Raw genomic sequence first — 17,301 nt, 5'->3', positions numbered from 1 at the left:
AGTGACAAACGGATATGCCGCGGAGCCGGGGCGGTGAGTCACGTGTGCGGATTGAGAAAGTCGGAGAGTCATGTGACCAATGTGGGTTTTGAGCCCGCCACAATAGTGATTTGAAGCGATTGTGCTTCCGTCCAACGACCCTTTCAGTCTCTCTCCCCCTCGATCCTCTTGATCTACTCGGAAACTTGATTCAGGAATCGAGTTTAATTCTGCCTCTTGGACTGCCGTCTCATCAGTCCTCTTTTTCCCCCGAATTTCGTCGTTGAAAATCACAGCGCAACCCCGCCAAGATGTCTTTAACAAATTGCCGTTTTTACGAGGACAAGTACCCTGAGGTGGACAGCTATGTCATGGTCAATGTCAAGCAGGTAGGAATTGAAAATCGCATTTTTCTTGCTGCTCAGGAATGCTTATTGGTTTTCCTCCGGATTTGATAGATCGCCGAGATGGGCGCATACGTTAAGCTGCTCGAGTATGACAACATCGACGGCATGATTCTGCTCTCTGAACTGTCCCGAAGACGTATTCGTTCTATCCAAAAGCTCATCCGTATTGGGCGCAACGAGGTTGTCATTGTGCTGCGTGTTGACAAGGAGAAGGGTAAGAAACCCTTGAGTTCACTTCAGAGACCTGCCGACTGACTCATATGGTGGTGTAGGTTACATCGATTTGTCCAAGCGTCGTGTTTCCCCCGAGGATGTCGTCAAGTGTGAGGAGCGTTACAACAAGAGCAAGGCCGTGCACTCTATCCTTCGCCATGTCGCAGAGGCTACCCAGGTTCCTCTCGAGGAGCTATACCAAAAGATCGCCTGGCCCCTGGACAAGAAATACGGTCACTCCCACGATGCATTCAAGATCGCCATCTCGTACGTGCCTTATATAACTGTCTTCGCCAAAATTGAGACCGTGCTCACCACTGACTTGTCTTTGATAGTAACCCCGAGGTGTGGAACGAGATTGAGTTCCCCAGCGAGCCTGTGAAGAAGGAGCTGCAGCAATACATCAGCAAGAAGCTCACCCCCGCCCCTACCAAGGTCCGTGCCGATATTGAGGTTACCTGCTTCAGCTACGAAGGTATCGGTGCCGTCAAGACCGCCCTGCGCACCGCCGAGGCCGAGAACACCCCCGAGAACCAGATCAAGGTCAAGCTTGTGGCCCCTCCCCTTTACGTCCTGACTAGCCAGTGCCTGGACAAGACCCTGGGTATCCAGCAATTGGAGGCTGCTATCCAAAGAATCGAGGTCGCCATCAAGGCTGCTGGTGGTAACTGCACCGTGAAGATGGCGCCCAAGGCCGTTACTGAGCACGATGATGCCATTCTGCAAGAGCTCATGGAGAAGCGCGAGCGGGAGAACCAGGAAGTTAGCGGCGATGAGAGCGGTTCGGAGAGTGACGACGGTGTTCCCGAGTAAAGGACGCAATCTAATTTGGAATCATGGCCTGGCGTACATCGGCGTTGTCGACTTGTGCAAGAGGCAAATGAGGAGGGAGAATATGGCAAAAATGGATAGAGAAAAATTCACGCACATTCTACACGATCTATGAGAAAAGAAAAAGGCTTGATGGCTCTGTGCTACTAGGCATGATTACAGTCAGAAATTGCCTTTCCGCCAGGGACAGTTGCCTGCACCTCGAGTCCGGAGGGTGTTCTATCCACAAGCAGGTGCAATGTGCCATTTGGCAAAGTCCTCCCGCTCCGTCATTCTATCTGCATGTTCGGTTCGCGCGAGGTGCAAATTCTGATGTATATATGGTATGATGCCACCGAGATGTTCAATGCCAATGATGCTTTTAGAGCTCCCCCGGTTCCTCCTCAATACTAGTAGCACGTTCCTAGTAGATATGTTTCGCAGAATGGCTTAGATTTCTTTTTCTTGTATGCCAGTGCTTATCGTCTAACACTAATACGTGGAAATGTCAGGGTTTAGACCAACAAATTTCGAGATTGCTAACTATCATCGCCGGTTGAATGGCGCGCAAGTCGGGGTTCCCTTGATAGATAGCTTGGTACGATAGCGGGGACTCGGATGGCGCTTGGATCCATTTTCCCGACGATCTCACTTCCCACGACCTTCACCGACCTTCAAAACCAACCCTACTGTCTTGTCTCTAAGCTGGGAATTCTCCAGTATCCTCAAAATGGGCCATTGGGCCGATTTCTTTTCATTTGACCGGCGCCGTGCCCGTCATCGCTCGACTGTAGAGCGTCGCAGGCGTACGTCATAAGTCAACAAAGACCGTGTAACCCAGCTGCTAACCCAGCCATAGTCCTGCCCTCATACATTGCGGACGAGCCACAGCCCTCCGATTCCTCCAAAGAGATTACCAAAGTCGCATTACGGTTGAAATACCAAATTGAACACGTCGTTTGCTGTGAGGTGGAGGAGAATGTGCTGACTGACCCAAACAGCCGTATCATCAACCAGGCTGTTATTGAGACTGCGAGTCGAGCTGGTGGCGAGGAATATAGGGCATGTGTTGTCTTTTGCCTGCTGGTGTGTTTGAGATGGTTCAAGATCCAGGCCTCTGTCGAGCTTTGGGATGCGGACCTCCACGAAGTACGAGCCGTGGCCTGCGAGGTTATCGCCAAGCGCATGTAAGTTCAAGCGGTAATGAAACATATGTGTTTAACCTTCACGTCTTACTAATTTGTTACACAGCATTGAAGGAGAGAAGGATCAAGACTATCTTCTTAAGAACGTCCTCCTCAAGCGTTATTCTATCTTCTCTGAGGGCTTCGAAACTGATCCTGCCAATGTGATCGAGCGCTCGGTGGATCTCCATGCACTGAGGATCATTGGTTCTGCTGGATATCAGAAATGTATTCAATTTTTATGGTGTGGCTGGATTTGCCAAGAAGAAGGCAATCCAACCAACTTCGTCGAATATGAAGGGAAGTCTGATACTGGTTATTGGGCTCATTTTCACCCAGATCGGATGCGAACACCTCTCTACCAAAATGTTTGCCAGATAGTATTTTCTCTGATTTACCTTGCGATTTATACCGCGGTTATCAATACCGTCAATCCTACGGGTGATATTGACGTGGCTGAAGGTGTTCTGTATGGTATGACTCTTGCATTCATCTGCGACGAGGCAATCAAGTTTTGGAAAGTGGGTTGGAACTATCTGGAGTTCTGGAATGCCTTCAACTCTACCCTCTATGGGCTACTTGCCATTTCTTTCATCTTGCGTGTTGTTGCACTTGCTCATTCGGCTTCGGATCATGACTCGCGGCGCGAACTCTTCAACGGATTGAGCTACAACTTCCTAGCGTTTGCAGGTCCTATGTTCTGGATGCGAATGATGCTCTATTTGGACTCGTTTAAGTTTTTTGGCGCAATGTTCGTGGTTCTTCGCGTGATGATGAAAGAGAGTTTGATCTTTTTCGCTCTGCTTTTTGTAGTTCTGGTCGGTTTCTTCCAGGCTTTCATTGGCATGGCCCAGGTGGATGACGATATACCCGTCACTCGGCTCATCATTCAGGGTATGGCAAACAGCGTGATGCAGAGCCCTGAATTTGAGATTTTCCAGGATTTCGCATTTCCATTCGGAATCATCCTCTATTATGTGTTTAATTTCGTTGTCATGATTGGTATGTGATCCCATATTGCTCCTGTTCCCGGAGATTTGAGTACTAATCCATCAAAGTTCTTCTGAATATTCTCATCGCTCTATACAATAGTGCTTATGAGGATATTTCTGGCAATGCTACGGACGAATACATGGCCATATTTGCTCAGAAGACTATGCAATTCGTCCGTGCCCCCGACGAGAATGTCTTCATTCCACGTAAGTTATAGTTTCCTTCTATGCCACGTCGTACCCATGAGGAAATTCGATCTAACCTGGAATCCAGCTTTCAATCTGGTTGAAATTCTGTTTGTGAGCGCTCCATTTGAATGGTGGCTCTCACGCAAGCACTATGCCAAGCTCAATGACATTGTTATGGGCTTCATCTACTCACCTCTTCTTCTCGTAACTGCCTGGATCGAAACCCGCCAAGCTGAGCAGGTCCGGTGGAATCGTCGACATGGAGAGGAGGATGAGGAAGATCAGCAGGAGTGGGAATTAGTGGCCGAAGAAGTGGATTATGAGTTGGATGAGACCTGGAAGGAAGAGGTTAAGCAAACTACTCCTGACATCAAGGTTGATAGCTGCACTCTTGAGGTCCGTCAACTTCGAGAACAGGTGGCAGCATTGACGGAATTGGTGAAAGGTTTGAGTCGAGAGAGAGGCGCAGTGGTAGTTGACGGACTCACATAATAATCATCCATCCATCAATGGATATACATACATCGATGATAGTGCGATGTCGGGTTTGGCCATGAGGAATTACCACTGGCATCTACTACTACTATGTTTTTGGCCATTTTGGAGCATTTGAAAATTCCAACCTTGGAACTTGAACTCAGCTGCACACATGCATGTACTTCGACCTCGGGCTTGGCAATTTTGACCGCGAAGTTTGAACATTGGGAGGTTTCAAGTTATTTAAGATCATGATGTTATTTCAAGGTTAGTAGTACCTACTAGTACTATACCTACATGTGGTATCCATCTGTGGTCCTTATGTATGTATTCACACACATGCATAAATATATAAAATTGAAGTCAACCTTCAAGTTGTACAATGGCTCGGAATTGATTGACGGACAAAAAATCAAGAACCGCGAGCATGCGTATATTCGTCGGATTCATAATTTATGTTGTGTTCATATATACTAATAACTATGGATGAAGTTTGCTTAAAAAAAGAGAAGATGAACAACTTGAACATCCCAATTACATTCTTGGAGAGGGAAAAAAAAGAATTCTCAGGTTTTTGTTTGTAGGAATAGCCGAACGGGGGGGGTCGAACCCCCAACCTTGAGATTAAGAGTCTCACGCTCTACCGATTGAGCTAGCCCGGCAGGGCTGGTTGATGGCGGATAAATTTGTGGTTACATAAACCAAGAGTTCCGATTTGTGGAGTGGGCTGTGGCGTTTCGCGATACGGACATTACATAATCGTTCTAGCGCGTCGGGGAGTCCGGGCGAACCCAGTGGAAACCAAAATTACTTATCAAGGTGGCTTCTTCTGAGCTCTCCCTCGAAGTGTCGTGTTGTCTGGTTGATGCTTCATTGATCTGTTTGTACCCCGACCCTCTCTGTGGTCATCTCGGCTGCCATCATGTGAGTTCTCAGAAGAGCGTTATATCCCCTATTTATGCATGAGCAGCTTCAATCTAACCCATATCAGGGCAAAACTCGCGGACGACCCCCAGATCCAACATGCATCCCTGCATAATCCTCTCCCTCTGCAATTGCATACCTACATTTGGCCTTTTCTGATCATTTGGCCCGCTTTCTTTGCCTTCTATCTCTCTGAAGAGCGCTATGATACCTATATCCAAGGCCAGGAGTGGACCTTCGTTTTTGCGGGGTCCATTATCACGGCCCAGTCACTCCTGTGGCTGATGACCAAGTGGAACATTAACATCAACACCCTGTTCACTAGCACTAGTGCCCGATCCATCGATACTGCTCGCCTGATTAAAGTGATCCCAATCACCAATGCCGGCTCTGCGGAGATCTGTACCCTACTTCACGATAATTCCGGTGGCAAGAAGACCCTCTCGTTCCTGTTTCAGAAGCGTCGTTTTCTCTACTACCCTGAGCGTCAAACCTTTGCGCCTCTTGACTACGTCCTCGATGCAGAGCCCAAGCCTGCTCTCAAGTACTTCCAGCTAAGCAAGGGTCTGACCACCAAGGAGGAGATTGAGAGCATTCAGCACCACTATGGCGACAACACCTTCGATATTCCTGTTCCCACATTTGTGGAGCTTTTCCAGGAACATGCAGTTGCGCCGTTCTTCGTCTTCCAAATTTTCTGTGTCGGCTTGTGGATGCTGGATGAATACTGGTACTACTCTCTGTTCACTCTCTTTATGCTTGTCATGTTTGAGAGCACCGTTGTGTGGCAGCGACAGAGAACTCTCTCTGAGTTCCGTGGAATGAACATCAAACCGTACGATGTCTGGGTTTATCGCGAGAACAAATGGCTGGAGATTACTAGCGACAAGCTTCTTCCCGGTGACTTGATGTCAGTTAACCGCACCAAGGAGGATGGCGGCGTTGCCTGTGATATTCTCCTTATCGAGGGCAGTGTCATTGTCAACGAGGCCATGCTCTCTGGTGAGAGTACCCCATTGCTCAAGGATTCCGTTCAGCTGCGCCCTAGTGATGACTCGATTGAGCCTGAGGGCCTGGATAAGAACTCGTTCGTGCATGGTGGAACCAAGGTTCTCCAGGTCACTCACCCTAATGTCCCCGGCGAGGAGGTTTACAAAAACTTGGCCTCTGGTATTACAGCCCCTCCTGACAATGGCGCCCTCGGTGTTGTCGTCAAGACCGGTTTTGAGACCAGCCAAGGTAGCCTTGTCCGTACCATGATTTACTCCACCGAACGTGTCTCTGCCAACAATGTCGAGGCTCTGCTTTTCATCCTTTTCCTTCTGATTTTCGCCATTGCTGCCTCTTGGTACGTTTGGCAGGAGGGTGTGTCAAAGGACCGCAAGCGATCCAAGCTGCTCCTGGACTGTGTCCTGATTGTTACCAGTGTTGTCCCCCCCTGAGCTGCCCATGGAGCTGAGCTTGGCAGTCAACACTAGTCTGGCTGCGTTGAGCAAGTTTGCCATCTTTTGCACTGAGCCTTTCCGTATTCCCTTTGCCGGCCGTGTTGATATCGCTTGTTTCGACAAGACTGGTACTCTGACTGGTGAGGACCTGGTTGTCGATGGTATTGCTGGGCTCACATTGGGCCAGCCTGGTGCTAAGGTCGAAGCTGACGGCGCTCATGCCGAACTCGCTAAGGTCGAGGCTGTTGGAGCCGAGACTACCCTGGTTCTCGCTAGCGCTCATGCCCTGGTCAAACTAGACGAGGGCGACGTTGTTGGTGACCCCATGGAAAAGGCTACTCTCCAATGGCTTGGCTGGGGACTTGGCAAGAACGATACTCTCATGTGCAAGAGTATCCCACCAAAGGTTTCTTCTCGCCCTGTCGAGTCTGTTCAAATCAAGAGACGTTTCCAATTCTCGTCTGCCCTGAAGCGCCAGAGTACCATTGCCACCATTACTACCAATGATCCAAAGACCTCTAAGAAGACCAAGGCTACCTTTGTTGGTGTCAAGGGTGCTCCCGAAACCATTGGCACTATGCTGGTCAACACTCCTTCCAACTACGAAGAGACTTACAAGCACTTCACTCGTAATGGTGCTCGTGTGCTTGCTCTTGCTTACAAGTATCTGTCGTCTGAAGCGGAACTTTCTCAGAGCCGCGTTAACAACTATGTCCGCGAGGAAGTTGAATCTGAATTGATCTTTGCCGGTTTCCTTGTTCTCCAGTGCCCTCTGAAGGATGACGCTATCAAGTCCGTCCGCATGCTGAACGAAAGCAGTCACCGTGTTGTCATGATTACTGGTGACAACCCACTTACCGCCGTTCACGTCGCGCGCAAGGTCGAGATTGTTGATCGCGAGGTTTACATTCTTGATGCCCCTGAACATGATAACTCTGGAACCAAAGTTGTTTGGCGAACCATTGACGACAAGCTGAACACTGAGGTTGACCCGACTAAGCCCCTGGACCCGGATATTCTTCAGACCAAGGATATCTGTATCACCGGTTACGCCTTGGCGAAGTTCAAGGACCAGAAGGCCCTCCCCGATCTTCTGCGCCACACCTGGGTCTATGCTCGTGTGTCCCCCAAGCAGAAGGAGGACATTCTGCTCGGTATGAAGGATGCTGGTTACACCACCCTGATGTGTGGTGACGGTACAAACGACGTCGGTGCTTTGAAGCAAGCTCATGTTGGTGTTGCTCTTCTGAACGGCTCGCAAGAGGACTTGACCAAGATTGCCGACCACTACCGCACCACTAAGATGAAGGAGCTCTACGAGAAGCAGGTTGGCATGATGCAACGCTTCAACCAGCCTCCTCCCCCTGTACCTGTCAACATCGCCCATCTCTACCCCCCCTGGTCCTCGTAACCCACACTACGAGAAAGCCATGGAACGCGAGGCCACCAAGAAGGGCGCTGCTGCTCCTGCCCAGCAAATCCCTACTATCACTTCTCCCGGTGCTCAAGTTCTCCAGCAGAGCCAGACTCCTCAGCAACAACGCCAGAGCCAATCTCAAGCTGCCGCGGCTGGTCTTGCTGACAGGCTCACTTCTTCCATGTTGGAGCAGGAGCTTGATGATAGTGAACCCCCCCACCATCAAGCTTGGCGATGCTTCCTGCGCTGCGCCGTTCACCAGTAAGCTGGCCAACGTGATTGCGATCCCGAACATTATTCGTCAGGGTCGTTGCACTTTGGTTGCCACCATTCAAATGTACAAGATTCTTGCTTTGAACTGTTTGATTAGTGCCTACAGTCTGAGTGTCATTTACCTGGAGGGCATCAAGTTCGGCGACGGTCAGGTCACCATCAGCGGTATGCTGATGAGTGTCTGCTTCCTGTCAATCTCCCGAGCCAAGGTTCGTTATATGATCTTCCCATCTTCAAAGTTGTTGAATACTAATTATTTGTAGTCTGTCGAGGGATTGTCCAAGGAGCGCCCCCAGCCGAATATCTTTAACCCGTATATCATTGGATCCGTTCTTGGTCAATTTGCTATCCACATTGTCACCTTGATCTACCTTTCTAACTATGTCTATAAGATTGAGCCGTATGTCTTGAAACCCCCTCTACCACCGAATTTTTTTCACTAACAAACATTACAGGAGAGGTACCGATATCGATCTCGAGGGCGAGTTCGAGCCTTCTCTTTTGAACAGCGCGATCTATCTGCTTCAGTTGATCCAGCAAATCTCCACTTTCTCCATCAACTACCAAGGTCGTCCCTTCCGCGAGTCTATCCGCGAGAACAAGGCCATGTACTGGGGTCTCGTCGCAGCCTCGGGTGTCGCTTTCTCTTGTGCTACAGAGTTCGTTCCTGAGATCAACGAGAAGCTACGCCTGGTTCCCTTCAGCAACGAGTTCAAGATCACCTTGACTGTGCTCATGGTCTTCGACTATGCTGGCTGCTGGGTGATTGAGAATGTGCTCAAGCACTTGTTCAGTGACTTCCGTCCTAAGGACATTGCTGTTCGCCGCCCCGATCAATTGAAGCGGGAGATCGAGCGCAAGGCACAGGAGGAGGCTGAGGCTCAAACTCAGAAAGAGCAGCAGAGAAAGGTTTAATTGTGCTGCTGACTTGAAGACTTACAAGTCAACATGTAGTAGTACTGTATACATAGAACGGTTGAGGTTGAGTTTCATAGAATTGCAAAGAATCTCATACATGGTTCTTAACGTGATCTAAATTCGATTTTTTTAATTCAATGCCTGAATCATTCCAAATAATCTCAATTGTAGTTTTCATTGTTCCTAGAACAAGGGCCATACTTCAAAGGTTAACGGGGTTGTCCCGAGGCACTTGATGTATGTCCCCACGACAGTATCAACCTTGGGATTCCAAGATCTTATCCTTGGGATGACCTATACGCATTGGAATTGATATCTGCATTCAGGTGTCCTACAGGGTATTCAATCGCGACAACGTTAGGGACTTACACTGACTCATACTGCACTCGGCATCCCTTTGTTGCGAAACATCATCCCGCAGACAACCCCACTTAGTATGATCTCATCGGCTTTAAGGCCGATGAGATGCAGACCTCTTCTTTCCAGTTCTTACTTCTCAAATACAGCATTCGCACTCTTCAAATCTGCTTGGCACACGATGGCTCAACATAATATTCAATCAACCCATAAGCTGCTCTCAGGTCATGAGATCCCGGTGCTTGGATTTGGGGTACGTTGACCTTCTCTATATGATCCTCTTGACGCAACTTTGCTTGTCAAGTGTGAAAAAGCGCAATAAGCCACGAAGAATACTATGGCTAACGAATTTATGTGCTTCTAGGTCTACATGATGTGCGTATGAAATGTCTCCTTACAACATGTTAACCATAACTAACTGATATAGCCCCCCCACCCAGCACAGAGAAGGTAGTCCAAGAAGCCCTGAAGGTTGGCTTTCGCCATGTACGTATTGACGGTGAAGAACCACATAAAATCGAAACTGGTAACTAATAAATTGCAATTCTAGGTCGATTCAGCTATCATGTACGGCAACGAGAAGGGCTGCGGCCGCGCTCTCCAGAACTCGGAGCTTGACCGATCCGAGATATTCCTGACAACCAAGATTCCACCAGGATCAATGGGCTACACACCCACCAAGCGAGCCATAAGAAAGAGTTTACAAGAAGCCGCTACAGACTACTTCGATCTGTAAGTTTTGCTATTCCCACAACTCTACCCAGATTCTGAAAACATCTACATCGTAACATAAGAACTCACGCTTCATGTTACTAGAATCCTGATCCATGCACCCTACGGCGGCCAAGAAGCCCGTATAGGCTCGTGGCGCGCATTAGTTGAAGCTCAACAGGCAGGATATGTCCGATCCATCGGTGTATCTAACTACGGTGTCCACCATCTCGAAGAACTAGAGGACTATATCAAGAATGGGGGTGGTGGCGAGATAAGCGTCGGACAGTGGGAGTTGCACCCCTGGCTAGATCACTCGGATATTACGGCTTGGTGTCATAGTCGTGGAATAGTTGTTGAGGCGTATTCGCCGCTTGCGCATGGAGAGCGACTGGATGAGCCTGTGTTGGCTAGTATAGGGAAGAAGTATGGGAAGTCGCCGGCGCAGGTTATGATTCGATGGAGTTTGCAAATGGTACGTATGCTTTTGGTTGATTCTGGTATACATTATAGTACACACCTTTATCATTTCACAATCAGCTGACCATAGTATGAAGGGATTCCTGCCTTTGCCGAAGTCCAAGACTTCAGCGAGAATCCGGGAGAATGCGGACGTTTTTGATTTTGAATTATCAGAGGAGGATATGGCACAGCTTGACACAGGTGAATATGCGCCTACAGACTGGGATCCCACTGTTGATGAGGATTAGAATAGATGAGAATCTATCATGATACAAATAGAGTAGAGTATAAGTGGATTCTCATAGAACCGTGAAATTATCAAAGCGGGAATTTTGGATTTGTCAGGCAATTCCGGGTTTGCATTAGAACATCGAATCGCGGGGTTGTGAAACATTTTCAACTTCTTATCTTGACGACTTGACGATTTGGCCACACTCATTTCTTCTCCTAAGACATTCCTTATAGAATTCTTGGTTCCTTACAAAGAACCTCTTTTATTCTTTAATATTCTTATTGCATATCTCCACTGATCAGCGCCACCATGAAGTTGATCCTCTCCACCTCGTAAGTGTCTTCCCACAGCGCATTGCTTTTAGGACCCCGCAGTTCCTTAAAATGGAGAAGATTGAAGTGGACACAGAACAGTGTGACTAATTCGATTATATACAGCAATATCATGCAAGGCGGCAGGCCGCCTGTCATCCGCCAACCAACGCAAAAATCCAACGTTGAACTCATCAACGCCCTGCATTCGAATTTCCTTGCTTCGCAACATATTGATCTGCCAAACGGAACCGAAGTCCACGTTAACGGGAATGGTGTCTCCAACAGCACCGCGAAGGGTTACCAGTCTTGGACCGGAGAACAAGACGGAGCCCTTTACATCCCCGCAATTGACTTCTCACAGCCCGGACTGGCGGAGGAGCGGTCTCAATACGATATCACCGTGAAGCTGTTCTATCTACCAGGGATCCCAGTGTCCCGACGTTGTGCGCACACAAGGGAGGCAATTGATCTTGTATTGAAGGAGCTACATGTGGATTCTATTGATCTGCTGATTGTATCGTTCCCGGGTCTTCTATTCGATGCGGACGATGACAGCGATGAGGAGGAAGCCGGGGCTACTGGAGAGTCTGATGACTTCGACAGCATGGTGCAGACCTGGCGTGTACTGGAATCATTGCATGAACAGGGCATGATCGGTCAACTGGGTGTCGCGGAATTTGGCAGCGAACGGCTGGCGCGATTCTTGCCGCACACTCAGGTAAAGCCCTCAGTTGACCAGATCAATCTCAAGGACTGTTGCGTTGTTCCCAAGTCCTTGATTCTCTATGCGAAGCAGGAGCAGATTCAGCTTCTCACTCATAATGATTGCAATGATATCCTTCCCGTGGGTACAACAAGAGAGCTTCTCGGCCCTGCGGACAAGGGCGTTGGTATCCTGGCTTCTGCTCCCGACGCCGATGATGGTATTCAAGGACATGTTGAGCCTCAATGGGTGGTCAAGTATACCGCAGTTGTGAAGGATCGCGGCGTGGTAGAGAACAAAGGATACTTCGCTCTGGCGGATGTTGGTAGCTGTGTCAAGCCGCAGTCATGAAAGTAGAGAACAGATGGAGAGGCATGGCTTTTGAGTCGTTAAAACATTCATATTTCATGATCCAGCGTGGCGTTTCTTCTTGTTTTTTTGTGTTTTTCATTTTGTGGTATTTTCTCCCTCTGTCAAGGTCAGATGAAACCAGGAACCAGGTAACATCCAAGCCCATTCTCTTCGAGTCATTGAGAAAGTAACTCATCTTTATCCAAGCATACTGCGCTTGCGACCCCGCAACCGCACATCCTCAAGTCTGCGAATGGTAGAAGTAGCGCCCTTATTGCCCTGTCTATACCCAACCAATAATTCCTCAAAGAAAGGCTCTGACAAGGGATGCGTACTTCCCATCGCCCGCTCCAACACATAAAGATCCACCGCTCGATCCTCATCCTGTACACTCTGCGACGCTAAACCAAAATCAATAATCACCACCTCCCCCTCTATAGCAGTATCTTCCTGTTCCGACTCGCTTGTTCGCAGCATCAGATTACTCGTCGTCAGATCTCCATGAACCACACCAGCTTTATGCAGCGCCGCAATCGCCGCTCCAATCCGTCGCAGTAATGCCCGCACCGGCGCTTCTGCGGCCGCAATCTGCGCCTCATCCATTGTACCCCGATTCGCCTTGAACCATGTTTCCCACTTCTCAAGTACAACTCGTACAACGGGCCCTTCAATCCACTCCATCATTAACCACGCGCCTCCCCAGCCGCCTTCATCACCACCTTGTCCTTCCCAGTCTAACGCTAATACCGCAGGAACGTTGACGCCTTCACGGACGAGTTTCACAAGACATCTCGCTTCTTGAATAATGCGTTGTCGCGTCAGTTTTCGGTCGAGAATTGGGTGTCGGTATGGTTTTGAGGGGCGGATCTTTAAGGCAGCTGGGATGGCGGGGTTGTTGGAGACGGTTTTGTAGAGGTGAGCTTCGGCGCCTTGAGTAAGGAGAATTGGTGGAGGGTTGGTATTGGAGAATGGGGCGGGAAGTGCTGGGGGTTTATATTCGGTGGCCATTGTGATAGTTGGAGCCCTTGGAATGTGAGATTGTTGGTATTGCTAAGGCTCGAAGCTGGAAAAAGTTCCGCTTTGGTGGTGGGGCTAGTTATAGTTTGGTGATTACTTAAGGTATATACTGTAGGTAGCCCTGACATCGACTCTTCATGATATTGAGTCTATGGATTTTTGATTTGACTCTAGGTTTTATTTCTGAGATTGGAAGGGCATCATGGACAGGGTTCAAATTTAATATTCAAGTTGGTTCAAGTTCTTAAGTATCACTGCGACAACATTTGAAGATGAGAACAGTGCTAAATACCACATACTATCTCTACAAAAATGATCTGAAGTTCAAGTAGGAGCAGACTCAAGCGTGGACATTGAGTCGATACTATAAGTACATAGGAATTTAGATCTGGTAGATACCTTGAAATGTCATGGCGTTAAAGATAAAAAATGTGAAACTCCCCGAAACGAAATGTGGTATAAATTTCTGAATATAATGTAATCCAATAATCAAGATTCTTTAGAATATATCCCGAAAGCACGAAACCAAATTCTAATGCATATAGCCAAATTCTCGGACCTGCATAAATCTTGTAAATGCCAGTGGGATCGAATGGCATAGATAGCCCACTAGAACATTTCCAAGCAGAGCTCACGCTCTACTGTAAATCTAAATGTCGGAGATTGAATTGGTGCAAACCAGCATTTCTGACCAGAGCCAGAGGTAGGATGGGCGCTGTCTCGAGATTTTGGGCGCAACGCACCCCTCGATTACCACATCAGCTGTGCAGAAAACTAACAGAAATGTGTCTCATTGGTAGATCCTCACCGGATACTGCCTTTGAGAAACTTCGAGCTTGCTCGAAAGAAAAGAACCGCTTAGCAGAAGCAAGAGAGTTCCCTGTGGAGGAAACAATACTAGATATCAGCCGCTCCGGCGATGACGACCAGTAACCAGCCAATGTGCAAAGCATCCCTGCGGAGGCTTGAATAGCACGGGATATGACGGTTTGGATCATTTCGCCTTGGCGACGAGTGCTGTCCACGGTCTGGCCGTGGACACGAATATCCCTGGAAGGTGCAGAGCGATGGATTTGGAGTGAACCGTCGCCATAAGCGGAGCTGAGGACCACTCTTGTTGGAAGAGTAACCTTCGGCTGTATATTTTGATTCTTGTAAGCGTCCGGCTGACCGGAGCGGTTCTGCTCGGATCTGCTCGCACGATCGCTTCTGGTCTGCAGAGCGTAGCGCGTCTGAGATGAGATCGAAACTGACGGAGTTTGATTCATCGAAGTCGACCTCATCTTCACAGTACTCGAAACCACCTGGCTTCTCGACTGGTAGACTTGCAGGCTGCCGTTCGTGACAGGTTGCTCAGCCCCAACGCTGATAATAGTCCTACGCCTAGTGATCGGCGCTGGTTTAACAACGGTACCTTCGCTTGGCGCGACGGGGCGTAGAGCATGATGACCTTGTCGTTGAGATATAAACCCTGACGGTCTTCCAGTACCGAGACCACCTTGAGGGTGTCTCTCGGGAGTTCGAGGGTCGCATGTCGAAACACTCCGCTCCAAACGAGGCGCTGGATGAACGTGGCGAATGAAGGCATCGGAAGGTTTGTTGCTCGAGGTAGCTCCCAGGGCACATCCACGCCAGGTAGGTACGCTGGTACCCTTGCCGCTTTGTTGGGATACCGTCGTTCCAGATACATGAAGACCTGGATCGTGGCCAAATGAACGTTGGTTTTTGCTGGTCTCGATGACCGGCGACAGTACAAAGCTTGTACTGTACTGTGGGTCGTGACCAAGGCCTCCGCGAGTAACCTTGGTTCTCATCCTTGCGGAGGATTGCAAAATCGACGGCTCTATGCGAATCGTGGGCGGATGAACCACCGGCGAAGTGCTCGGGACCCTCTCAGTCACGGTGATCGTAGGTCGAGCGTTCGTTATGAGTTCTGGGCGATGTCCAGGAACACCAGAAAGGCGTGGCGATGGGACAACTGGCATCTTGACCACTGGTTGTTGTATCCGATCTTTGTAGGAGACATCAACGGGGACCTCACTAGCACCACAGCGGGCGGCAGCCGCAGCCGCAGCCTTCTCCAGACAGTTGCACTTGAGGGGGATTAGCTATCAAAATCGTAGTAGTGAAGGTCGCTAGGTCGAATAAAACTTACTCTCTTATGCTGTTTCTTATGTTTCTCGCAAGCTCCATACTTTCGAGCCTTGATGTAGTTCTCTTTCTGTGCTTGAGAGCGAGGCTTCTGCTTTTTGGGGACGTTGGTGGTAGCATTCATGTTCAGGTCAAGGACCAGCTCCATACCTCCATTTCCAGAAGGGAGGGGAGCAGAAACTTGCTCTGGGCTGGAGCTGGAAGATCGCGGGGAAATGCTCTCTCGCATGTAATCCGACCAGCATGGTGATGAGAAGCTGGTATTGGAGTCGGAAGATATGTCCAAGTCCAGAGCGGTGGTATCACACAGTCTTTGCAGGTGCAATGCGATTGCGGCCTCACGGCGCTTCTCTTTGATTGAAACCACACGAGTGTCAGCCGCAGCCTGTGCCTCGACAAGCGGTCGGAAGTCCAAAGTGCTGTCGTATGGGTGGTAGCTATTGAACGTAGCCTCGTCAAAAACTGGAGCCGAGTCATGCATCAGGCCCAGGTTTAGAGACTGCTCAGCAAAGAAGTCATTAGGGGATAGATCGTAGTTCGTCATGTCAGGGAACCCAGCTGGACTGAGCTCTGGCAAATCATTCGTGAACAGGTCCGCATCGTAGGGGAGGGCCATGTTCGCGGAAATAGAGTTAGCCGAGGCGGAATATTCATCGCTATAACTCGGCGAAAGATCAAGGAATTGATCAAAATCCAGCCAATCCTCAGGCTGTTGGGAGGCGTCCAAGAAGAATTGATTCTCAATTGATGACATCTTGTCGGGGGGTATCACAAGTACTTTTAGGGGGACTTTTCTGTCCAGAGGGGAGAGGTTAAAATCAAAAGGATAAAAAAATGAAGGGAATTTAGAGTGATTTAGGACCTCGAGGGACCTGATAGAGTTGAAAAGCGTAAAATCAACGAAGACCGACCAAGGGACTCGAAGAAAAAGGAAAAAGAACCTGAGGCAGGCTGCCATTATCATTGTATATACGACTCGTGATCTGAGAGTAGTCCATTCCTATTTGGGGTCCCCGACATACGCTAAACTAAATTAGGAGCCCGACACTGCCATCTTGCGACCCTGTTTGTTTGGTTTGTTTAGTTTGCATTTGATGGTTGGTGAATGACGGGATTAAGTGGATTCTCTTAGATATTCTTCATCCAACTGGAGTTCGTGAATCACTGTGATATGTCTGACTCATAATGGGGCTTAGATCGACGATAGCGGGGCAGATTACACTCTAGAGACTCTGGACCGCTTAGAACCGACATGATTCCAAGGGTGATGTGATCACTTCTGGGGTTTTCATTGTGGAATGAGCTAGCTTTTACGTTTCTTCAAAGCTATGAATCATAAACAGAGATTGCTTGTCCCCACAATGAATAAAATTTGTGTATACGGACTCCGGAGTAAATATCCGCTGGTATACCTCGGTATCCACAAGCATTTGAGTGCCCGAGTGGCTAAGCAGGGGCTTAAAAGACATGATCTCATCTGAGTAAGATTTGTACCACGCTCAGCCCCCTTGACAAGAGTGTAGCCTCAATCTAAGAATGTTTACTCCGTACACGCCAAGGAGCTATTAACTCATGGCGACTTGAACTGATGTGCCATGGAGAATCCAACTTTTCACTATATTCAATTGCTCCAACAACCCCACTCAGACCACACCACTACCTAACCACTGACACCCAGGTTAGATCACTACGATTTCTATAATGAAGTCGTCTCGTCTCATAGTGATAGAGGAAAATTATGAATGATTTGTTTGTCTGGTCCAATATTTTGGCAG

At 48.7% G+C, this 17,301-nt stretch overlaps 7 protein-coding genes across 7 annotated transcripts; 5 read left to right on the top strand and 2 right to left on the bottom strand.

Annotated features, from left to right (window-relative positions):
* Nucleotides 1–290: 290 nt before the first annotated feature.
* Nucleotides 291–1,412, top strand: N7483_000396 (translation initiation factor eIF2 subunit alpha; the record flags this gene model as incomplete). Its single annotated transcript, XM_057083834.1, has 4 exons — nt 291–368; nt 438–600; nt 659–866; nt 935–1,412. 4 exons carry the CDS (start codon nt 291–293, stop codon nt 1,410–1,412), a joined length of 927 nt encoding a protein of 308 aa, XP_056949983.1.
* Nucleotides 1,413–2,139: 727 nt separating this feature from the next.
* Nucleotides 2,140–4,266, top strand: yvc1 (putative potassium ion channel Yvc1; the record flags this gene model as incomplete). Its single annotated transcript, XM_057083833.1, has 5 exons — nt 2,140–2,215; nt 2,269–2,596; nt 2,661–3,595; nt 3,652–3,792; nt 3,860–4,266. 5 exons carry the CDS (start codon nt 2,140–2,142, stop codon nt 4,264–4,266), a joined length of 1,887 nt encoding a protein of 628 aa, XP_056949982.1.
* Nucleotides 4,267–5,213: 947 nt separating this feature from the next.
* N7483_000394 (ion-transporting P-type ATPase SPF1) lies at nt 5,214–9,225 on the top strand (the record flags this gene model as incomplete). Its single annotated transcript, XM_057083832.1, has 6 exons — nt 5,214–6,582; nt 6,644–7,986; nt 8,045–8,192; nt 8,245–8,519; nt 8,574–8,710; nt 8,766–9,225. The coding sequence occupies 6 exons, from the start codon at nt 5,214–5,216 to the stop codon at nt 9,223–9,225; spliced, it is 3,732 nt and encodes a 1,243-aa protein (XP_056949981.1).
* A 541-nt stretch (nt 9,226–9,766) lies between these two features.
* N7483_000393 (aldo/keto reductase) lies at nt 9,767–11,006 on the top strand (the record flags this gene model as incomplete). Its single annotated transcript, XM_057083831.1, has 5 exons — nt 9,767–9,842; nt 10,013–10,071; nt 10,136–10,317; nt 10,402–10,771; nt 10,854–11,006. The coding sequence occupies 5 exons, from the start codon at nt 9,767–9,769 to the stop codon at nt 11,004–11,006; spliced, it is 840 nt and encodes a 279-aa protein (XP_056949980.1).
* Nucleotides 11,007–11,299: 293 nt separating this feature from the next.
* On the top strand, nt 11,300–12,358 carry N7483_000392 (putative gamma-cysteine synthetase regulatory subunit; the record flags this gene model as incomplete). Its single annotated transcript, XM_057083830.1, has 2 exons — nt 11,300–11,322; nt 11,428–12,358. The coding sequence occupies 2 exons, from the start codon at nt 11,300–11,302 to the stop codon at nt 12,356–12,358; spliced, it is 954 nt and encodes a 317-aa protein (XP_056949979.1).
* Nucleotides 12,359–12,556: 198 nt separating this feature from the next.
* bud32 (serine/threonine protein kinase BUD32) lies at nt 12,557–13,366 on the bottom strand (the record flags this gene model as incomplete). The annotated part of the gene is made up of 1 exon (XM_057083829.1): nt 12,557–13,366. The coding sequence occupies one exon, from the start codon at nt 13,364–13,366 to the stop codon at nt 12,557–12,559; it is 810 nt and encodes a 269-aa protein (XP_056949978.1).
* A 767-nt stretch (nt 13,367–14,133) lies between these two features.
* On the bottom strand, nt 14,134–16,280 carry N7483_000390 (uncharacterized protein; the record flags this gene model as incomplete). The annotated part of the gene is made up of 2 exons (XM_057083828.1): nt 14,134–15,468; nt 15,531–16,280. The coding sequence occupies 2 exons, from the start codon at nt 16,278–16,280 to the stop codon at nt 14,134–14,136; spliced, it is 2,085 nt and encodes a 694-aa protein (XP_056949977.1).
* Between the last annotated feature and the right edge of the window lie 1,021 nt (nt 16,281–17,301).

This window comes from Penicillium malachiteum, assembly GCF_028827825.1.
Source record: "Penicillium malachiteum strain IBT 17515 chromosome Unknown utg000001l:1.0-8184562.0:1.0-8186909.0, whole genome shotgun sequence".
In the NCBI taxonomy this organism is placed as follows: Eukaryota; Fungi; Ascomycota; class Eurotiomycetes; order Eurotiales; family Aspergillaceae; genus Penicillium; species Penicillium malachiteum.
This window is presented reverse-complemented; position numbering and strand designations above follow the sequence as displayed.